Raw genomic sequence first — 23,792 nt, forward strand, 5'->3', positions numbered from 1 at the left:
GGAATTGTGTAGGCTTGGGTCACTGGTGATCAGACTGGGCAGTTTGGTTTCTCTTTCAATAGTGATGATTAACGTGGAGTTTAGTGCTGACTGGGTGCCAGGTACTGGCCAGCCCTGGGAGGGACCCACGGGGAGACGTGCAGCAAGCAGCCCTGTGGTTTTATACCCACCGTGATCCAGCCTGCTGTGTGGCCCCAGTTAGACGGAGCAGGCAAGCCTCGGCACATGACTCCAGTTGTATCCTCACAAAGTAAGTGTCAATTCAGCTGCGTCCTAACTCGGTGGTTTGCCAGTTAGCACGGGATCATCCTCCATGACCGTGATCTGAAGTCACTCAGCCAATCAGCTGCGAGGGCACTAGGGTGGGCTGGAAGGTCACAGGCCTGGTGTAATGGGCAGTTTCCCCGGGGAGGGGAGCACCTTTTATCTCATAAGTGCTAAGAGGAGAGGGAGGCCAGCTGCGAAGGAGGGACCCAACTCCTAGAAAGAAAAGAGCAAGAGACCGCGTGTCCTTTGGACCCAGGTCTCTGCCCGGAGAACCTCCTAGACCCAGGGACGGCTGCTTTCAAGGGGCGCCAGCCCCACCCTGTGAGGAGGAGACAAGCACCTTCCCTTAGCTGACACCCAGATTTCAGACTGGTGGCCTCCTGCACCGTGAGGGAATCCTGTTCTGCTTGTGGAAATGTGGGGGTTCTCTATGTCAGCACTGGACTACTAAGGGGTTCCAGAAGAACCAGGCTTCGCCAAGAACCGAGGGCAAAGGCAAGGCTGTCTACGCCCCCAAGTGCAAGTCCTCAGTCCACCTCCCCCAGACCATGGCTTTCGCCCTCCTGCACCCGGAAGCGGTGGGTCCTGTGTGCTCTGGCCGCTGAGTAGGCCCTCTGCTGACTCTGCTGGTCTTGCCCCAGTTCCCAAGAGCTTCTGCAGGCAGGGCTGTGTCCTGGATTGTCCCACGTCCCCACATCCTTTGTGAAACGGAATCTGCAGTTGTTGTTGACGGCCACCATGCTGTTGCATGCCAATATTTAAACCAAAGCTTCTCCCTAACCAGATGCAGCAGAAAGGCTGGCCTGAGGGAAGAGGGCTGCAGGGGGCCCGGAGAATGGACCTTCTCCTTGCCAGCTCTGGGGAAGGCCCGAGCACCGGGCTCAGGCACAGCTGTGTGGTCCACACGTAGTCCGAGGTCCTCCTGTCCCCGGGGACTAGCCCTAATGCTTATCCACGTTCCCGTCCCTTTGCCTCTGTACGCTGCCTTAAACAAATCGTATATAATTTGGCTTAGGTCAAAAGTGTAGTGTGCCTTTTCCAGGGAAGGAGAGCTGACTCAGCTCAAAGTGAACATTTCTACTATTGGTCTGTTAGAGCTTCATTCTCCCCCTTGCCAGACAAGGGAGGGACAGTTTTGCCCTTGGGGACTTGCCTGGGTGCGCCCTTAGTGAAAACTGGGGTACCAGGGCCACATGGTCATGAGTCATACGCCAACCAAGGTGGCCGGAGGGCCCTGCGCCAAGCTTGTAAGCTTTTCTACCCTGAACTAGTGTGCAGTCCCCCAGTGACAGTGATGAATTTCTCTCCTGCCAGTCGTGATTTGTTGTGCCGAAATTCCCTTTTGTTTCCATACATTCTAATTTAGCTGTGAATCCTTTGGACACCGTTATGGCTGCATGCTGATGGCCTCACTGAACTGGTGGATTGGCTTTTGTCCTTGTCCTGGTTCAGATTTAATAAAGAGGCCTATTTAAAATACATTGGGATGTTGGGTCTTTCCCCCACCATCCCCACAACATTGGTGGCTACTGGGAGCAATGGTTGGCACCCCATTGAAACACGGCCTCATGTACCATTTTCCTCTCTCTATCCATGCCTCCCCGACCCTCTGGTCCCTCCGTTCTCGTCCCTTCCCTTCCCTCTCTTCCCGGGCTCTGGGCACCTACCGGCATTGCTGAGCGCTGCTGGTGGCAGGCTGCTTCCTGACCCCGAGAGGCAGTGTGCATGGCATCCCTGCTCCCAGTGATCTTCTTTTGCAGCTGAGCCCACAGATGTATGAAGGAGGGACCCACCTCCTGACCCCGGGCCCTGGCCTGTCTGCGTTCGTTAGAAGGCATTGATTTATTTGTGAGCACCAGGCTTTGCCGGAGAAATTCTTCCCCAGCCCTCTGGGTAGCACGGCTGGAAAGAATTCCATCATCTTCACTGCTGCTCTCGTTTGCAGGGTGGTAGAAGGACACCCCTGATCGAGTGGGCTGAGCACGTGCGCTCTGATCCATTTCTTGCTGAAGCCTGGAGCCTGTCCCCCGTCGTCTTTTGTGTTGCTTGTTAGCTTGTTGTGTGTTCCCATCGACTTTCATCGTCCGAGATCATAAAACGGCTCACGTGCCCCTGATGACTCTGGAATTTTGCTTGTCCGTTTCCACTGGAGGAAATGGGTCTGCTGCCAACCCAGGGGAATTCCTCCGTGGGATCAGAAAGAGAGGGGGCCGAGCGAATGAGCTGGGAGATATTAGAGTTCCCCTCCTCATTACCTGCGGTTAGTGATGCCATCTGGGGTGCCGTGGTGGGTTCAGCGCTCAGCGTCTCTCCTTCCATACAAGTTTTAGCCAGCGGGCTTCAGGCACAGCCACGACCGACCAGCCGGTAGTAGCTTGCCTGTTGCGGTGAGGCTGACCAGGTCTGGGCAGAATTCCTGAGCTGAGCCGCGGACTAGGGAACTTGTCCTCGGGAAATTCATCCAATGACAAGCTGGTGATTACAGCAGTTCAATCGGTAACTGATCCGAGGGCTGACTCCACTGTGCAGCCGAACAGCAGCCAACGATGCCATTAGATGCCGGCTTGTCTGCTACTGTTCCATGAACATGGTCCTCTGCAGTCTGACACCTTGCCGTTTTGAGTACTGAAAGGGAAGTTGGGTCTTGTGATGAGCGGAGATTTACACCTTCCCATTTTTCCTCTCTAGGGTTGAAGATGATGGCTGCAGGCAAGTTTGCGAGCCTTCCCAGAAACATGGCTGTGAGTCACCAGTTCTCCGTGGCCTCGTCCATGGACCTTCTGAGCAGCAAGTCCTCGCTCGCTGAACACCGCACAGATGCCTCTCAGGACGTGTCTATCCATGGCACCCTGCCACGGAAGAAAAAAGGCCCTCCTCCCTCCAGGTCGTGCGATACCTTTGGTCACATGGGTCCCCTCCCTCACGGCAAGTCCCCACGGCAGCACGCGCCTCGCACCCAGGATGCCATCCAGGAGCACCCACTGCAAGACTGGAAGGGCGAAGCCTCCGCCTTCAGGTAGCTTCTCTAATTTCTCAAGTGAGCCTGTGCTGTCCGCTGGCCTTTCAGAAAAGTCTGTTTGTGATGGAAAATGTTAAACGTATAAAGGTAGAGCAAGTCATTGAATTAGCCTCCAGGGACCCTTCACCCAGGTTCAGCAGCGATCAGCTCCTGGCCCGTCCTGTTTTCTCTCTTCGCTCACTCTCCTTTCCTCCTCCTCTGGCCTCATTTTCTCTGTAAATATTTTAATACGTGCCTTTCGATGACTACGACTCTTATTTTTATATATCTAGCTGGGAAGTTCTGTTGAAATTTGTTCGGCATCACAGGAACATGCATATATATATATATATGTATGTATGTATGTATGTATATGTATATATATATCCCCACTGTAATGTCATCTGTAAACATTTCAATACGTATCTTTCAATGATAAGGAACTGTGTGTGTGTGTGTGTGTGTGTGTGTGTGTGTTTTTTAAAACACTAATTTTGTGGGTATATATACAAAACACTACTATAACACCAAGGGGAAAAACTAACCATTTCATCCTTTTGAAGGAAATGTACATATATAGTTGCAAATGTATTTTATCTTAACATCAGGTTCTGAACCACGGCTGTCCAATTCTTCAGAAATGGCTGGGTGTCTATAAGTTAGGACCTGCAGCCACTGGGATTTAGTTGTCAAGATGCTGAAGTACAGTTGTGTGGCGCGTGCAATAGCAGGTCAACTTTGGGATGCTTTAGTTAGGACAGGAATTGAGTTTTGCCACCTACCAGCCAGGGATCTGGATAAATAAACCTTATGATTTTAAGTGCTTCTCTGGGTTGGTAAATCCGACCGGCTGTGATTGGTTTCAGCTTGTTAGAGCTGGTTTGGGAACTCCACTCCCTTTCCTGTTGGGGAAGATCAGTAATCTGTGATGCTATCAGGTAAGAAATGGGGCAGTTTCTTCTGTTGTATCTTCCGGCTGGCTCTCTGTCTTTTTTGTCTAACAATGTGGCAAAGACAGCCACATTAGTCCTAGCTCATTTATTCATTCAATGTCTAGATATTGAGTGCCTATGTTAATTAGTTTACATTGATTTTTATATGCACCAGCCTTCACCAGGAAAATTCTGCCTTGTCCTCTGAGTGTAATAACTAGAAAACTTGGCAAGCACGGAAGACGACATCCTAGCAGTCAAATCAGTCCAGTAATCTACTCTTGTAGGACCAGAAGAATGTGAACTAACAGGGTGATGGGTAGTGGGGGTGGGGGGGTGGGGCATCTGAAGCAATGTCCTCCCAGAACACATGCCCTGGTGAGCAATCTGATAAATGCAAGTAAATAAAACAGTTTCGTTTTATAGTAAAGGCTACAGCGGAAATAGAGGGATAGGCTGGAGATTTATTGGGGTCATTTTCTTTTATGACAGAGTGGACAGGCCTCTGAGGCAATGTATTCAAACTAGGACTTGCATAAGGATGGGTGATAGCCATGGAGCCAAGGAACAGAAAAGTGGAAGCCTCTTGCAAGCACAGAGGAGGCATGTGCAAAGGGCCTGAGGCAAGAACCAGGTTGGTGTGCTTGGGAAAGTCTCAGGAAGTTGGCGTGGCCTGTGGCTGAGCGTACGCGTTGAGAGGAGATTGGGAGAGGCTGACAGAGCTGGCTAGGCAAGCCAAGTGTGCAGAATTGCTTTCGTTGCATAATTGCACACGGAGAAGAAGAAAGCTGAGGGGAGCCTATTTTAGGAGCTCTGGTGGAAGAGTGGTTAGACACTGGGCTCTGCAGGGGCAAGACGAGGCTTTCTGCGCCCACACAGAGTGAGTCTCTAAAACCCACCGGGGCGGGTTTGCCTTCACGGACTCTCTCTCATCATCCGAGGTGGCTGCGAGTCCCAGTTGACTCCATGGCAGGAGTTTGGAGCTTGGTTTGTTCTAGAAAAGGCGTCCTGGTGGTGGAGTGAGTGACCCCTTAGCTGCTAACCTGAAGGTCCGCTATGACCCCTAAGGCTGCTATCCTCAAGGTCAGCTGCCGGTGCTCCAGGGGAGAAAGAGGAGGCGTTCTGCTTCTGCAATGTTTACAGCGTTGGAAACCCAAAGGGGCGGTTCTGCTGGGCCCTCAAAGGTCATAATTTACTCCATGGTGGTGGGCTGGTTTCAGGTTCTTGGGTGGAGAAAGTCCCAGGGGTCCTGAAAAGTCCCTGACACTGGAAGGATCCCCAGGGTGTCCTGGGACTTGGAAGGCCCTGGCCCTTCTCCACAAAATCTAGGTGGGTGACCTCTGAGCTTAGAGAGAGAGAGTGGGCGGCCTGCTGGTGAGACAGGTGAATTTTGAGGTGCATCCCTGGATGGATCGTATTACCTGGTCGCCACTTACAGGTGCCAGGATGCAGATGAGGAGCAGTCATGGCCCCCCCCTTAGAAGACTCTGAGGCAGCAAAGCACAGTGACCTAGGCCAGCCAGAAATGCCAGTCGACTTGATGTGGCGTCAGAACCCACCTGGATTGCTGTGGACCGCTTTTTATTGATTAACTTCAGCTCTGTATTGGGCCCTATTAAACAATACCTCACGGGCCTTAAGCAGCCTTACGACTATTTGGAAATCATCTAGGGGCACCATGGCAAACCGGCCTGACCACCTGGTTCCAGATGTTACAGCCTTGACAACCCTATGGCGCGGTCCCCCTCTGCACCCACGGGCCTGCCGAGAGTCAGAGTGGGCTCTCAACAGCTGACAATCGCAGCAGCTTAAGCTCCACTGACTGCCGTCAAGTGGATGCCAACTCGTAGTGACCTGTAGGGCAGGCTCGAACTACCCCTGTGAGCTTCCAAGACTGTCGCTGTATGGAGTAGACAACCCCGCCTTGGGTGGTTTTGAACGGTGGACATTTCAAATGGCAGTCCAACGCGTGAGCACGGCGCCACTAGGACTGCACTGCACATTAAGAAAGAAGCTGCGAGGTTCCAGACACAGACCGACTCATGCCTTGAAATTCTCAGGTCCTTGGTGGGTGCCAGCTCTTATTCGGGGCTCTTTGTGGAGGGGTGGCAATGGAGTCGCCCTTCCTATCTTGCGGAAGTTGTGGATAAACACGCAGGGCCCAGGCTGACAACCTGCCAGAGCTTCAAAGCTTTCTGATTTAAAAACAGACTTGGACAGAGGTCAGGCCGCTGCCGAAGATCTTATCACAGAGTGAGCACAAGTCCCGAGTTTGAAGTCCAATCTCCGGAGGACGTAGCCTGAACTGCTTGTCTAGATTTGTTTAGGAGACACGAGTCCAAATTCACATCCGGTCTCCCTCAATTTAATATATGATATCATTGAAGATGGAGGCAAGGGGCAACAAACGTGTCACGGGACGTGTGCAGCGTGTGATTGTGTGGCAGAAAAACACAAACTTCTACACCCTCCCAGCCTCGTGTCTTATATCTTACAGGAGTTGGAATTGACTTGAAGGCAATTTATGTAATATGCTTTCACATTGTTCTTCAGGTATTCCCAATTTGGGGGAGTTCGAAGTATCTTATAGTAACCCCCCTTTCAAGTGTCCCTAATAAGATGACGGGCTACCTCGATTCCGTTGGAACAAGCCACAGTCTAAAGAAAGAACCCCATGCCTCTGTCGCCGATGGACCAGCAGGATGAATGGGGGAGAGGGGGTGTCAGCTCTCACACGGAAAAGGATTGCGGAGACCACCCACTCCCGCCAGCTCACCCCGCTCCTCCCTGTGTGGCCTGATGTTCTGGATTTGGATCTCTGTCTCCAGGGACCCAAGGAAGGATGGCGGTTGTCCTTAGGTTCTGCCAAGTCCACTCTGACCCACAGTGAGCCCGCGTGCGACAGAACAAAGCAGCGCCCGGCCCTGCGCCAGCCTCACAATGGTTCCGTTTGAGCCCGTTGCTGCAGCCACTGTGTCAGTCCGTCTCCTTGAGCGTCTGATGAGGCGTCCATTGAACAAGCTTATTGGTTTTTTTGTTGGGGGTGGGGGGGCTCAGGTAAATGAGATTGGCCTTCCCTTTCCTTTGCAGAGTGAATGTAGGGTTTCAGTCCGGTGGACAGTGACTTGCTCAGATGTCCAGACGGGAAGCAGTCCTTTGCATCACAGGTGCTGTGAGTGGGGTGATCCTCTGGGAGAACCCAGGCCTCCTCTTCGGGATGCCTTGTTCCCATGCCAGGCAACCCCTAATCCTGGGAAAGCCTCAAAGTTGCAAGCTTGCCATTGTCTCTCAAGACAGATTTACCGCCAAGGTCAAGAGCCCTGGGGGCTTCGTGGTTCCGAGGTGGGTTGCTAACTGCGGGGCCAGTAGTCCACTCCGTCTGCCTCTCTGAGGGAGAAGGCTGGAAGGGACAGTCTTACCCTGCCCTACAGGGCTGCTGTGAGTCGGAATCGACTCGATAGCGTGTACGGCTGCCGCTTCTTCTTTGCATATCATAACTCTGAGCGGGGCCGCAGATTCCCCACGAGCGGCATCGCGGCTGTCCTTTACAGCTGACACACTGGGTTAGGGGCCCTGGAGGACCTTAGATCGGACCCTAGCAGGTGACTGAGCTGCGATCAGAACCCAGAAGCCCCTGCCGTGCCTCCCTCCCCAGACACCGTGCCCCAAAGCCTCCAGTATCGGTGCTGGCAGCGAGTGGGCACCCGCTGAACTGTCTTCTGGCACAGAGTCAACACCCAGAGTGGGGACACTCCCCCCACCCCACCTCCCCTGGGGGAGATTGGAACCCGGGCCGACAAAAGCCAGTTAGACGAAGGCTGACCTGGAAGGGGGTGTTGGTTTCCGCATTCAGAGGCCAGCTCTTCTGTTTGCTAGGGATGCTGTTTGTTTTGAACGTTCTGCTGCACTTTGGGCCCAACACTGTATACACATTTGGGTTCATGGCGTGCGTGGGTTGCCATCCTCTCGGTGTGACAGCAGTCTCCCCCACCTGTCCCTGGGCTCCCCGTTTTCATCTGTCCCTCTCACAGGCCATCGTCTCTTGGCTCCGAGAGAGCTTGGCTGCCCTTGGATGTACTTGTGGTTTTGAAAAGTGGTCAAAGCCAGAAGCCAGGGAGCTCTTAAACCTGGTTGCTTGATGGCACAGAAGGAGTCTTTGTGCCATGGGCACAGCAAGGCTTCTCAGAGAGGCTTAGAGGCAGGATTTCCTCTTGACATTAGCGTTGTTTGGCCGATGCCCCTCTGATTCGCTTGTCTTGGAGACTGGGTTTTCCTTTGCGCCTAAGCACTTCCTTGGGCTGAGAGGGGACTGACCGGGTCCTGTTGCAGTGTGTGTGGTGCTGGTCTCGCTGAGGGATCAGTGCCGGGCCGTTTTCCCACCTGTGGGTGCATGGATGATGCATTCCTGGGAACAGCTGCGGGGTGCTCCTGCTGGGCTCCCCTTGTGCTGTGGAGCCAGGCGGTGGGACAATGTGGCCTTTTGTTCATCTGCAGGAATGGAACTGATGGACTAGTCACAAGTGTTTTAAACTAACGGTGGCCAGAAAGTTTGCGGAATTCCTTCAAGTCATTCACCAGGTAGTAGGTGATTGACCTTGACACACGGTCAGGTCTTCGGTGCAAAACACAGCCCCAACTCTGAGCTGGGTGAACGTCCTTGTCGGAAGAATTACTTCACTTGCTCCTCTTCAGTGCTGTGCCAAATTCCACAATGACTGCTTTGTCTTTGTAACAAAGCAAGAGAGGTTCTCCCAGACAGGCAAACACATCCACGCAGAGTTCATCAGAAGGATCTAGAACGTGAGGTTCCATGCACAAGCACTTGCAACTCATTTGTGTGGGAGCATGTCTGCTGCCTGCAAATAGCACCAAGGGGAAGTGGGATTTGGAATGTTTTTTAGAAAGGCAGAGGATGGACCAAAATGAAAAGAGGAGAGAGGGGGTGGGGTGGGTATTTTCTATTAAAAATCCCCATCATTAATAGAAACATAAAATTTTCTATGAATGGGATTGAACATTAATGGAAGTTGTATTTATTGGATTAGCAGAGTGACAATGGCTTTGGCAGCCCAAGTTCAAGAATGTCTCTAGAAAGTTATAGCCCATAGGTTGTGTTTCTATTTTTCAAGGATTAAATTGAGCTTTTCTAAGAGTTCAAATGCCGCTCGGTGTGTGAGTGCAGCTGCTGTGGGTGGTTCATGCCTGGGGAGGACCGGGGCTTGTCCTGGGCCTCGTGCCCCTGGCAGGCTGAGGCCAGGAGCAGCTGGGTCAGAGGTGAACTTGGCCATTGTGGGGTGTTGGGTCCTGCCTTGACTTGAGGGAGCATGGAGAATGGGAGATGCCTGCTGGTCAGCCAGCTGCCTGATGGGAGTCCTAAATCCTCTCCTGCCTAGGATGATTTCAACCTAAAGGCTGCAATCTGCATTCTCAGCTGTTCTTCTGGGGGAAGCTAAAGGAATTTCTTTCTTTCTTTCTTTTAACTGATTACAAACCACAGCGGAGGAAATGATCCCGCCGTTACACAAAGCCCTCCTTGTGGAGTGGGGCTGCTCACCCTCCTCTCTGGCCCCACACCCCAGGACAGTCCTGCGTTACATCACGCCTTTGTTAGAGGGTCAAGGTCGGCTCTGTAATATTCTGAGCATCAGAGAACCAACTCTGGGCTGTATCAGAGACCTCCTCCTTCTCTGTGGAAGCCAGTTGTAAATGCAGGTGCTGCGGCGCAGTTACAAATGATTCTTCATGTTCTTATCACATGTGGATTTGGGAGTCAGCTCGGCCTGGCCAGCCGGAAGAGAAACCCAAGAGAAGTTGTAGTTGCTATTGTTGATTGGAAAGAGGCTTTCTTCGGAGCCTGGGGGCCAGGGCTGTCTGGGTGGGGAGAGCTGGGAGCTGGCACTGCAGGAACTGATAGGCCCCCAGGTCATAGCTCCCCTGCTGCTCACAGCTTTTTAATGCTGTCACCACCAAGCTTTTTCACTGGGAGGATTGGATGCAGAATTTTGAGCCCTTCCTTCTTAGAGCCCCTGACCAGGAACAAATGGTTTTCTTATTGTAAGGATTGGGCTGGTATTTGCAAGTGATGGAGGCCTGAGAAGTCATATGTCATTTACACAGCCGCTGTGCAGCCTGCACTGTCCCCTGCAAACATGGTAGCCAATGGCGAGGTAACCCCTTTTTTGAAGGCCAAAACTTGGGGATTACAAGCCGGAGACTGTGGTTCAAATGCCTGTTTTGCTACTCACTAGGTATTTTAAGAAGGGCAAGTTCAATGTTATAAAATGAGGAGGATGTGTGTGTGTGTGAGAGAGAGAGAGAGAGAGAATAACCAGATAACCAGACCTTTCTTCTAAGATACCTCTGGGTGGGTTTGAACTGCCAATGTTTGGAATCATAGGGCCGTTCCACAACGAGAACTGGTCATAATGAAGGCTCCACTGATGGCAGCCCTCTGACATTCCCACTTGAGCCTGAAGTGCCGGCTGGGTATCTGGCTGAGCAGATCACATCCTTGCTTTCAGCTCAGCCTGGTCCAAAAACCCAATGCCCTCACCTTGATTCTGGCTCACAGTGACCACACAGGACAGAGTAGAAAAGCCCGTGGGTTTCCAAGGCTGTACTCTTCATGGAAGCTGACCGCCACATCTTTCTCCCGCAGAGCAGCTAGAGGGTTCCAACCGCTAGCCTCTGAGTGCGCAACCACTGTGCTACTGGGCCTTTCTTCCCACCTGTTATCAGCAGTTTGTTTTTCTCCTGACCCTGATGGCTACTGGGACCCTGAGATCCCTGGGGCATCAAAGACAGCCTTGACACTGATTGTCCCAATCAGGGTCAGTTAGCTTAGTGACCTTGGGTAAGTTCCTCCACCTTTCTGGATCTGCACTTCCTCAAAGGGTGGCTTAGGGCTGGCTGAAAGGCAGTGACAGGTGAGCGAGCACACCTAGCACAGACCTGGTGTGGGTGAGAGGCTCACGCTCTGGTTTCCTTCCTTCCTCCTGGGAGGCTCCCGATGCACCGCCAGTGTAACCTGAGATCACAGTTCCGTGCTGGAGAAAGTTTCCCACGTGCTGATGGAGTCTGGCTGGAATCCCTCGCCCTGGGTCTGCCCTAAGCTGCCCTGCAGCAGTGCGTCTTGGCCAGCAGTCACAGCTGCAGGTAGATCAGCCACACGGCGCAACCCAAATCTCCTTGTGCCACTGTCCTGAACACAAAACGGAGCCTGTCTTACGGGCCTGGCCTCGTTGATTGATTGTGTCTGTCCTTTTACTAATGTCAGCGTCTTTGAAACTTACTCTTGCTCTCAACCAGTTTTTGTTGAGCCATTGTTTCAGTACCCGGTGCCCAGTGGAGAAGGAGATGGATGTCGGTGGTCCTATCCTTTCGGGGCACACAGATCAACCCGTGGAGAAATGCGTAAGCACAAGGCAAGGAAGCATGAGGGTGGTCACACCACAAACGTGAGTTCCGTAGACTGGGTGGAGAGAAGGTAGGTCTCTTTGAGGGAGGGAGGTGAAGGGTGAGGATTCAGTAGGAGCAGCCAAGACAGGCCTGCTTGAAGGCAATGCAGATGTTGTCCAGGCACCGAGAAGAGCCTGTGTGTGGCCTTAGCAGTGGTTTGGAAAGAGATCGTTAGAAACCAGCAGTGGCCAGATGCATGCAAGGGCTTCCAGACCTGGACTGCCCAATTGGGAAGCCACTCGTCCAAACTGAGATGTGCTGAAGGATGAACATCGGGACCGACTACCACCAGGAAAGAAGAGCCGGGAGCACAGCGCCTCCTTTGGACCCAGGGTCCCTGGGATGTGAACCTCCAAAACTCTGAGGAGGATTGAGGCCAAGACGCACGGGAATTGTCAAGGAATTCTGGGCCCACAGATGTTGAAAGGAGACAAGGATCGCCTCACAAGGCCGACAGAGAAAGGAAGATTTCTCCTAAAGCTTGTGTCCTGGATTCAGACTTTTAGCTGGTTAAACTGTCAGAGAATACATGTGTTTGTTTAAAAAAAGGAAAAAAATTATTAAAATATATATCAGACTTTGGAGGTTAAAAAATCATGTAATAAGGTCCTTGTGGTGGCACAAATGATTTGCACACAGCTGGTAGCTAAAAGGTTGGCAGTTCAAACCCACCCAGTGGCACCAGTGATAAACCAGGCCTGGTAATATGCTGTGGCACAATTATTCCGACACACAGGCCTCCTGCGCTACAAATCAAAGACCAGATCCGCAACAGAAGGCATGGGGCCAAGCCTGAGCCATCCCAGCATCCTCCATCCCTGGGAGCCTAGCAGAGAAGGCCGAGTTTGCTTTTCAGGGAACAACAAATGAGGCAAGCTCTAAAAAATAACAAAAAAGACAATAGATGAGAGACAACATTTAATGGAGAAAGATAAAATCTCTTAAGCACACAGTAACACAAAGCACATCACTTGTTTGTTTTCATGTAATACATTTGCGGTGTGATTAAAGCAGATGCGTCCCCAGGGCCACCCCTGGCCTGTGTCGGCAGCGTTGATCTGTGGTGACTAAGCTGCTCCGGGTCCTTCCCCTCCGTGATGCAGGAGCCCATCAACAACCTGTAGACACGGTGACTGCAGTTGGCAAGCTGCCTTTTGCTTGATGTGTGATGGCTGCTTTTCAAGTGGCGGCCACCTGAAGGATGGGTAACTGGCCTGGAAGGCAAACCAGGTGTGTGTTCCTTAGCTGGTGCTCCAGCAGGCCTTACAACGGCTGATTTTCAGAGATAGATCACCAGGCCTTTCTTCTGAAACACCTTTGGATGGATAGACTCAAACTGCCAAACTATTGGTTAGCAGCTGAAGCCTCACCTGTTTGGGACACCCCTATAGCTGGTAGGGAGACCTGGTGGTATAGTGGTTACTAGTGGGCTGCTAACAACATGGTTAGCAGTTCAAAACCACTAGCTGCTCCAAGGGAGAAAGACGAGGCTTTCTACTCATGTAAAGAGTTGCATTCTCTGAACTGCAGGTTAATCCTGTCCTATAGTATAGGGTCGCTATGAGTCGGCATCAACTCGATGGCAGTGAGGAGTGTGGGGTGTGTGTGTGTGTGTGTGTGTGTGTGTGTGTCAGGCTGTATGAGAACCATCCTGTTGGAGGCCGTTAGGACATTATCTCAAAGCCCTAGTACTTTTATTCTGACTTTGAATTAGTTGGGACTAAACTTCTATAAAGGAGCTCCGATGGTATAGTGGTTATGTAGTTTGAAACCACCAGCCACTCTGAGAGAGATGGACACAGCTTTAAAGATTTACAATATCGGAAACCCATAGGGGCAGGTCAGTTCTGTTCTAGAGGGCCACTATGGGTGGGAATTGATTCCATGGAAGTGAGGGAGGGAGGGAGGTTGAGAGAGAGAGAGAGAGAACTTTTACAAACACAATCCTTCAAGAGGGGGCTGGGGAGGGGAGGAAAGGCAGATAGACAGCAGCCAAACAAAGCATGTGTTTTTATCAAAAGTGCTGTTTGGGTTTAGACAGCCTGCAGCTTCGTGATTCACTGAAGCCAGCCCTCTGTGCCTGCCAAGAGACATACTGGCCTTGATACGGGGTTTCTTGTTCTCTTACCCTATTCAGTTCCATGGACGGTGGCCAAGTAAAGGGGAATTTCAACAGTGGCCTTTTACTTCATGCTCCCCTCGAATTCTGCCGAGCACAGGTTAACCCCAGGTGAGGTCAGCTGTTATCAGCCAGCTCCCATCGGTCTTGGTCTTGGGTTCCCCTGCAGACTCACCGCGCTGTAACGTGCAGGGTGTTTAAATGGTGCTGTCTTAACATGATTAGGGAATCTGCCTGAGGAGACAGTTTAATTGCCATTCTTTTAATCCGAGTCAGGAGCAGATTAACTAGACATCCCTGCCTTCTCCGCTGGGAGAGAACCCGGCTCAGAGTCGGGCACTGTTGGTTGGCGTGGAAGCAGAGGAGCTGTAGGAGCCTCCGGCCTAAGGTCCCCTCGCAGGGAGGGAAGTCCGTCCTGTGGGTGACCGTAGAAGGAGGAGGGATTCCCAAAGCTGAAAGAAACGATGGGCACAGTCACACTGGCTTGAGGCTCCAGTAGGGAAACCCAGCTCAGGATTTCTGTAAACAGCCCTCTGAGCAGTTTCAACTGAGGACCAGGGATGTGGCCATCAAGTAGCCCCTCTGCGTAAGGATGTAGACACAGGCTCTCTGCAGCCTGGGTTGACTTGATGAAAGGACACGACCACCCCCACCTGCGCCGAGGGGAGCCAGGACCAGTTTTGTTTGGTCCATTCACAAGTGCGGTGCACGTCTGCCTGGTGCTGAGGACAGAGAGGCCAGGAGTTCTGCTCGTGGAAGGAGTCCGTGGCCTGAGGAGAAAGGAATGCCCGTGTTGTGCCCCCTGCCCCGGATTGCTCCATCTTCATTGTGGCAGGGCCCGCATGTGCGCCCTTCATTAGTTGGATGAGCAGGTCGGCTTTTCCTGACCACCGTCCCTCACACCTTCCCTGCCGTACCTTTTCCCTGACGCCGAGGTTGGAGAATGCTCTTTCTGGTTCACTCTTTCCCCGGGTCCCGCTCCCTCTGGGCCCCCACCTCTTCTGTGCTGTCCTGGCCTAGGCTCCGGACCCAGATGTTGGGCCACGCAGCCAGGCCCCGCAGCAGAGTGGCACCGAGCTGCCGAAGCAGCAGGCGCGATGCGTGAGCAGAGGATTGTGAAAAATGCCAAGGGCAACAAAAAGGGCCTTCAGAAGTTAGTTTCAGAACAATACGACCAAAGAGAGGGGCTGCTATTCAGCTTGTCCCCCGCCCTGTCAACGCAGTGACTGGGTAGGACCCAATGGAAGGCCGCAGTCCTCTGATTGCGGGACGGCAGTAGATGGGTGAGGCCAGCAAACAAGGGGCGATATTAGAGGCGCCTAAGCCAGCAAGACAGAGAGACTTAAGGTTGAGATATTCCGATCAGCTCTGTGATCCCACAGGGAAAATGCAGCTAGAGAAACCCCCCAGGGTGCAGACACGACAGTCGGGGTTGGGGGAGGGGAGGATAAAGTGAACCTACCAAACGATGAGTGTGCCTTCTGTCCCAGAAACATCCTAAAGCAGACGACTGCAGCAGTGACCTTTGACGACCTGTGGAGAAGGCGGCAGCCATTCAGAGCTAACAGGGCTTTTGCCCAAAGCAAATCGTAAAACCAAAGGCTTCACTTTCCATCCTGGGTGAGGGGGGAGGATGGGGCGGTACTGACCAGAAGAAACTTTGTGCAAGGAGTGTTGACGAGCGCAGACTCGCAGCCCTAAGACTGGTGATTCTTCGAACCCACCCTGAGGCACGTCGGGAGACGGCCCTGGAGACCTGCTTCTGAAAGGTCACCTGCCAGGAAAGCACAGAGCGACTCCGCTCTGCAGCCCCCGGCGGGGTCAGCAACCACAGCCACAGCAGCAGGCTCGAGCAGTGTGAGGCAGGGGTTCACAGACGGCTGTCTGTCGTGAGGCTCGGGAAAGATCTCGGTGATGGGACTGGACGGTGGTCTGTCGTGTATGCCGTGGGCCCTGCCTATAGCCCCATTCTCGGAAAAAATGAGCAACATCCAAAAATTTTTAAAAACTAAATCACCTAGAGGTGCTAGTGGCATTGTGGTCAGGAGTTGGGCTGCTAACCAGAACGTCAGCAGTTGGAGACCCCACCCCCACCCCAGCTGCCCTGCGGGAGAAAGGCCAGGCCTTCTACTCCCACCAAGGCTTACCGTCTCAAACACCCACAGCGGCAGCTCTTCTCCGTCCTGTAGGGTCGGTGATGGATTGGAGTCCACTCGACGGCAGTGAGTGAGAGTGGGAACCGTGGGAACAGGCAAGCTTGAAATTGTCGCAGGCTCCTTGAGCCCCCCATTAAAAAAAAGTGGCAGCCAAGGAAACTCTATGGGGCAGTCTGCTCTGTGACGTGGGGCTGCGGAGGGTCAGAATCAGTTCAACAGCACCTCACAAACACGAGTGAGAAAGTAGCTCTGTATTGGGACTTTTTAATGTGGGTCCCCAACACACTGGCCATTTTCCCGAGAAATGCCATCTTTTCGTTCACCGGGCCTATTTTAAGCACTGCTGTCTTCCAGATTTCCCATAAACAAGCGGAAATGGTCCTGTGGTAAAGTCTCTGTTCTCCTGGTTTTTCCACTCCCGATTCTTCCTTCCGGGCGTTTCTAACGTGGCCAGAGCGATTCGCCTCCAGCAGGAGCAGCCTGCCACGTGGTGTTGCCGTGAAAGCACCTGCCCGCCAGGGCCAGGGAGCCGGACACTGCCCCGGCGGCAGCGAGGCTTCCCTGCGGAGGGACCTCCGTGTGAGAGTGCCAGTGCTGCCTGTAACGAGGAGGTCCATCCGTCCAAGAACATTCTGTCCTGTTCTCTCTCTTCCTCCAAAGTTCTTCCTCCCTGGTGAACCTATGGAGTCTGGTAGAAGGAAGGGTTGGGGTACAGATCTTCTGCCCAGTGGAGAGCAAACACACACACGTTCATTCAAACCAGTATTTATTGAGCACTAAGGTACAAAGGTGAACCAACTTTGGTCTCTGTTCTCAGTGAGCTCATCGGCCAGAGAGGGAAGGAGATGTGACTATACACCTTATACTGAATTGTAATCATTTCTTATCACAGAATTTTATGAGTCCCTGAAGAGATGTTATTAATACCGAGTCAGGAGTGGGGGAGGGTTCATAGCCAAAGAAAGTGGGGATGGGTGGGAAGAAGATGGGGGGGCGCTAGGCCTGTTGGTTCAGGGAATTCCAAATCATCTGGATTTGTTCGGGTGTAAGGAGCCAGGTGAGGAGATGGGGCAGGTGAGATGGGCAAGGCCTTTGATCGTGGGTGCCACCTGACAGGAAAGGAGGCTGAGAGGCTGCCCCACGTATCGATCTAACCGAGTAGAGCATGTGGCTTTGCAGTGACTATTGCCCTGTGGACTCCAGATCTCAGTAAATGGATAGCCTGCTGCTGTCTCTTCCTTCCCTGATCGCTCCACCAGCGTGCTGGGTCTGTCCTGTTGATGCAGGGCCACCAGCATGCGGCACGAAGGCCGAGACATTCAGAGGCCATGGCCACTGCCAAGAGGCTGAAGCCACGAGGTTGTCCGAGGAGAGCAGGTTTTCTCCTGGTTGCTGGGTTCACCTCTGTGCCCTGGCGTGTGGGCTGGTGAGGGAGTGTGATGGTAGCACTGCAGTGTGTGTCCCTCCTCGGCCCCTCGGTTCCAGGCAGAGTACACCACTGGTCTAAGCTGGCTGGTCACACTGGTCATTTTGAGTTGGACTTCAGTCTAGGAATGAGTGGTGAAAGGAGGAATCTGGGGTGTTTGCCTAGAAAGGAAGACTTCTCTCTCAGATAGCTGGGCTTCCTAGTCCCCGCCCTCGGTGGCAATAGAAGAGCTTTGGGTAAGTGCTTTTGTGTCCAGGAAGCATTTCCTTATAAAACCAGACTCACCATCAGAGCTGGCTGGAGGCTACGTGCCTCTTGGTTCCGGGCCTGCCGTGTATTCCTAGACACTTGGCTTTCCTTCTGACGGCTCCTTTCCAGGATAAAGTGTCAAGGAGGTTGTGGACAAGTCTAAGTGAGCACACAGCCCCTATCATCTGGCCCTGCCGACTCTGCTGCCTCTCTTCTGGGCCATCACCACACCCATGGCTTCCCCACAGTCCTGGGCCTCTGTCAGGAGTCCTCCGAGTCGTGAATTTAGCAAATGGTCGCTGGGCAGCAGCTGCCATGTGCACAGCCCCAGGCCCAGGGAGGTGGAGGTGAGGACAGCACACAAAGCCCCATCCCGGGAGGATTCTGTTCCTGGAGCAAGGCAGGTCGTTAGCAAATAGACATTGCATGCCCTCTCGGGGAGGGTGGGAGACATCAAATAAAGCCAGAGGAGGAGAAAGCGCCCTGGTGGCGCTGTTTCAGAGAGAAGGAAGAGAGAGCTGAGACTCTCTAGCAAGAGAATGTTTTAGGCAACTGCTTGGGAAAATGAAATCAAGTTGTTAGCGACTGTTTCCCCCCTTGTTCACCTTCCCTTTTACCCCCAGCTGCACGTCTGACCCTAAGTGCCCAGCACGCACTCAGAGCTCATGAGTGGAAGGTAGCCAGCCCTCCAGGCTGCCCAGTCCGCCCAAAACCTCACATGCCAGCTGCCCTGCTGGCTCCAAATGTGGAGTTTCCCATTATCTTTTCAGGGGTCCCTAAGGCCCCCCTCACTTTGGACCTGCTGGCTAGAAATCCCAGAATCCCCTCTGCTCTCTCAGGATACCAGTAAAAGCTCAGGGGTCCCCAGGCCCCCACACTCTGACCCGCTGCCTCTCGCTGCTCCCTTCTCCCTGCCCCCAAGTGGAGGCCGACTCAGAGCGACTCTGCAGGACGGGGCAGAACTGCCCCCGGGAGTTTCCGAGATGCTAAAACTTTTTTTTCCTTACTTTTATTGGGGCTCTTACATCTCTTTTCAGAGAGTGTCACTCAGAAACCGGGATAGAAAAGCCCTGTCTCGATCCCTCTGAGCGGCCAGTGGTTTCAAAGCACCAGCAGCTGAGCTAGTAACCAGTGTGGCACCAGGACGTTGATGCTTCAGGACGAGAGGCACTGCCGTGTTTCCCATGGCTGCTTTATGGTAGCAAAAAGGATGCCAATGACGAGGGCCCCGGGGCAAGGCCTGGGAGGGTTCCCAGTGCAGAAATTCCATGTCCCCCCAAGCCTCCTACATACGTCCGTGTCCCTCACCAACCAGAAAGCCCGTGGAACATCTGTGTCCAGAGCCTTCCCGGGGGGCTCCTCACGTAGGCCTACCTGCTACTCAGCAGAACTCGGTTCCTGGTGGTTGTGGGCTGCCGGCCAGAGTGACTGTCATCCTCGATGGGCATCGTCTCTTCCTGGCCCTGGGCCTTCTCACGGGCACCGCGGATGTTGCACGGGCACCCTTCATGTTGCATCCCCGGGGACACTTCATGTTGCATCCCCTTCGTGCTGCAAGTCAGGCCCACCCGGGCAGTCTGTGTATCGTCATGTCAGGTTCATTCCTGACACTTGCTAAGTCCTTTCACAGCCATGCCTAGATTCGGGCTGGACTCGGGATGCGGGGCATGGGAACCGTGGGATGCTTCCTCCAGTGAACTTGGAGAGCTGGCTGGAGCCAGCATGCACAGGGCCCTGGAGGCCACAGTGAGGCCTCCGGGTTGTGTTCTTGCAAGATGGACTTTGAGCAGGGACTGCGTGCCTGAGGAACGATTCCTCGCTGCTGTGTGGGGAGCAGGCTGAAGTTCCGGAGAGAGATGACCGCTCCGCGCATCGCGACGGCCCTCTGCACAACAGAAGGAAAGCGCTGGCCTGGACCAGGGTGGTACTAGCTCTTCCACAAGTTGAACTCCCTAATGCATCGTGTGGTCTCGTGCCACCACCTCCTTAAAATGCTTCTCTCGTCGCCTGGAACATTTCTGACCACCACTAAACCCCCGCCTTCTTCGCCAGCAAAGGCGCCGCTCAACCTTCAGAACTCGGAGATGCAGCAGGTGCCCGGAAGCCACCCCCTGCCACTGGCACCCTCGTAGAGAACTGAGTTGGGTGGGGTCTGTTGATGTGCCTTTCCCACCTGATTGAGACATCACTGTGGCCCGGACATTGTCTTTGGTTCCTGTGTTCCATCATCTAGTCCAGCGTTTCCCAAGTGGGCAGCACCATCCCCTGGGGGGCACTGGAACGATCCAGGGCCGCTGCAATTACGGCACTTACGTGCGGCTCTGAGGTAGACCTGAAGATGCAACGAACACCATCATAGTTTCATTTTCAGACGTGGTGGTTTTCCTTGTTGGTAATGATCTATCTGTGGCTCTGGAATCGTTTTTAAATCACCGTGAGGGACAGGATTGGCTCTTCCATCTCAAAAGTTCGCCAGCTCCGGGGCCAGCGTGTTGTGAGTTGCTGTGAAGCTGCCCTACTTCCTGGCAGCCTGATGTGGGCCGAGCCCAAACTCTCCACAGGGCAGGTCACCAGACCTGTCTCCCGAGGGTGGGTCCAAACCATCCACTGGTTTCTGAGAACTTAGCTGCTTGTGCCACCGGGTATTCCCGACGGCAGGGAATCCTGTAGACACCGGGTCATGTTCCCGGGATGACAACAAGAACTGGGATGCTGACGTCTGTCGTTGGTGGGTGTCATAGCGACCGAGTTCCTCCGCATGGAACACTGTGCCTGCCGCCCTCACACTGTTGCTCTGTTGGACCCCTGTTTGCAGCCACGGCGTCACTGCCTCTCATCGAGGGTTTCCTCTTTCACGCTGCCCCTCCGCTTTACCACGTGTGAGGTCCTTTTGCAGGGACGGGTCTGACCAGACAGTAGGTCCAAAGTACACGAGATGAAGTCGGCTCTCGCCATCGTGCCTTCTAAGCATCGCTCGGGCTGCCCGTCTTCCAGGAGGCCTTTGTTGGTCCTTTTGGCAGTCCGTGGGGCCTGGAATGTTTTCTGCAAACCATCGTTCAGATGCACCGATTCTTCTTCGGTCTTCCGTATTCCACAAAGTGGACATTTCTGGGATGCAGTCGATGCTACGTTGGGGAAGTTCCCGCTCGAGGCAGGGACACACCTGTAGATAGACACATATGCCTGATTGTGAACTCCATGCCACCTGCCCAAGGGCGGCGGGCAAAGCGCAGACAGCTCGTGTGAGAGAGGTGAAAGGGTATTTTCTTCTACTTGGTCGGGAGTCATTGGATTTGAATTCTCACCTTCCCCCATCCCATGAAATAATGATCTTACTGCAAATGATTTCTTTTCGTTCGTATCTGAAAAGACATTTGATGGGCAGCACTGTTAGCCATTCGTTTATTCTGTAATACCTGAAGAAGAAAACAGTCATCCATTGAAGCATTCTGCCACCTAGGGCAGCCCTCAGGCTACGTCCTTCCCTGCCACATGGGAGAGAAGGTCTGTGCTCCTGAAGTTTGCCTCCGTCCCCAAGAACAAGACCCCCTTGGCTCACAATCGCCAACACTGACCAACCAAGTGTTGCTTGACCAGTGTGGTACTGACATAATCTCACGTCAACTTCAGGATATTAAAATGAAGGGGTGGAGTCTAGCACAGTCTGACGATGCCTCCTTGTGGGCTTGGCCCTGTCATGAGGATTTTGGGAACATTCTCTCTTTTCCCTGAGAGTGAGCCACACATTCTCTCTCTGCTTCACCTTCCTGTTGACAAGCCACATGGAGCCATGCTGATGGCAGCCAGAGCCCTGGAGATGCGTCTGCCGCCATTGGCTCCACAAGACTTTGCACCCACCAGCCTGCGATCTTCCTGCATTCGACCTCATTACATGTGCTGAATGAGTCTGAAGAGTGGTTCATGGGCTAATATAGGACTTCGGGGCTAGTATCAAAACTATGGACTTGATCTGGACTAAGCTGGAATGTTTTCTCAATATACAATTGCTTTTTGATATAAAGCTCTCTCTTACACAGCCAGGGAGGAGATTTTAAATCTGTTACTGAGGAGAACCAGACGGAAAGAGTGACGTCCCCATGATGATTCCAACTAGACGTCCCTCAGCATGAACTTAAACCAGGGACACTGGAGAGAATTATGGGATCGGAGCAGACACAGCGATGCCACTTCAAACTTACATAAATACGTAAAACAAAGTACCCAAAAGGTCTGGTTTCACCCCACTACCCCGATGAGGGCTGTGGGACCATCCCATGCTGGGCTGCCTTCCAGACACAGGGTCACAGGTGCGTGCCAGGCCCCCAGTGGAGAGTACAGAAGCACACACCACCGTGGACTCACAGGGCTTGGGGAGTCATAGTTGGCATAAACCAAAGAATTTATCTCAAAAATACCTTTCTTTTATACGGTCAAGCCCCTCTGTTTGTTTTCCAGTGATCTCTCTCTGAGAATATACACCTGTGGTTCAAGGGCTCTTTGCTGCTCATATCTAATGAAAACTTGGATATTCTCTTGCAGCACGAACACAGGACCGATTGCTGTGTTTTTTAGCCCACGGGGGGAAAACAATCAAACTTACTGCCCTCCAGCCAACACTATTCGTAGCAACCCTATTGGACATAGTAGAGCTGCTCCTGTGGGTTTCTGAGGCTGTAACTCTTTGCAGGAGTAGAAAGCCCGTCTTTCTTCTGCAGAGAAGTTGGTGATTTGAACTGCTGACCTTGAACAGCTCAGCCCAGCTAGGAGCCAGTAGGCCGCCAGAGCTCTGAGCCCACCAGGAAAGGAGTTCGAGTATTTAGAAAGTCTTCCTACTGATTGTGCTGGTGGCTGGCTGAGCGAGGAGACTCCGTGCTCCTGTGTTTAAATGTCATTTCTAAGTCGGCTCAAGTCCGTGGTTTAAAGCTTTGGGGTTTGTAACACTCTCGCTAAAAATAAAAACAAACTTCTGTTGCTGCGTCGATGGTGACCCAGAGCGCCGCTATATTGATTTAATAACATGTTTTTTAACTGCCATGGAGCTGATTCTGATTGATGGCAACGTCATGTATAGCAGTCGTACGAACAATCTTTACGAAAGCAGGTTCACCAGGCCTGGTATAGCGAGCGATCCGTCAGGCTGCTAACTGAGAGGTCAACAGTTTGAAACCACTAACCACTCCGAGGGAGAGGGTGAGGCTTTCAGTTCCGAGTTACTGTCTCAGAAATCCACAAGGCCATTCTATTCTGCCCGGTAGTGTCGCCATGAGTCAAAGTCCTCGTGTTGGTGGTGAGTTTGATTTTTTGGTTTTTCTTCTGCAGGGCCTCTGGGTGAGTTCAAACTGCCACCCTTTCAGTGAGTAACCAGAAGCAAATCATTTTCTCCACCCGGGACCTCCAGTTTTACTCTCCATCTTCTCCTGGCCTTTTTTACAAGAGAAGATTACGGGGTACACTAGGGGACGCAGTGGAGTACTGAAACCAGACTTTGAGAACACTGGGATTCCCTTTTGCTTTTGTAACTGGAAGGACCCTGGAGGTGTAGTGGTTACGCGTTGGGCTGCGATCCACACGGTCAGCAGTTTAAAATCACTAGGCACCCCTTGGGAGAAAGATGGGGCTCTCTACTGCCGTAGAGAGTTACAGCCTCGGAAACAACCCCCCGGGGCAGTTCTTCCGTTCCCTAGAGGGTTGCTATGAGTCAGCATCGACGTGGCGTTGGCATTGAGACTGGTAACTGGAAACAAGCAGGGCGCCCGTCGCTGGCCTGGCCGAGCTCATGGGGTGGGGTCAAGCGCAGACTCCAGTGGCTCCCTCCTTCTCTCCAGGCCGTGTAGATGGGGAAGACCAAAGCAGTCCTGTGGGGCCACCTCAGGAACGTCTCCAGGTGGTTTGCTCATCGCTCTTCACCTTCAGCGAGGTCCTCTCGAGGGGGCTCTCCAGCTGTCGTGGGGGAGGAGGCCAAAGTCCTTCCCTACCCACATGGCCCAGCTTAGCAAGGACGGCCCTGGGAGAGTGGCTCCGCGTTCCCAAACACTCGTGGCTTCTCCTTAAAACACAACAAGGTGGGGGTTGAGAGAGAGGGGGTCCGTGAGATGGGGGCATTGGGAATCCGGCAGAAGGATCTCTGCCCCTGAGACCAGAGTGGGGATGACTTGTTGGTCCTTCTTCACAGCTGTCCACTCCCATC

At 53.0% G+C, this 23,792-nt stretch overlaps 1 protein-coding gene across 1 annotated transcript in view; it reads left to right on the top strand.

Moving 5' to 3' along the window:
* BCAR3 (BCAR3 adaptor protein, NSP family member) overlaps nucleotides 1-23,792 on the top strand; it is a 118,050-nt gene that overhangs the window by 9,634 nt on the left and 84,624 nt on the right. The window contains exon 2 of the mRNA XM_004699576.2: nucleotides 2,956-3,283. Coding sequence (XP_004699633.2) covers nucleotides 2,964-3,283 — 320 coding nt within the window. The 5' untranslated portion in view covers nucleotides 2,956-2,963. The remainder of the gene's footprint in view (nucleotides 1-2,955; nucleotides 3,284-23,792) is intronic.

Source organism: Echinops telfairi, unplaced genomic scaffold (genome assembly GCF_000313985.2).
Source record: "Echinops telfairi isolate 266 unplaced genomic scaffold, ASM31398v2 ScPeMD7_443;HRSCAF=831, whole genome shotgun sequence".
Lineage (NCBI taxonomy): Eukaryota > Metazoa > Chordata > Mammalia > Afrosoricida > Tenrecidae > Echinops > Echinops telfairi.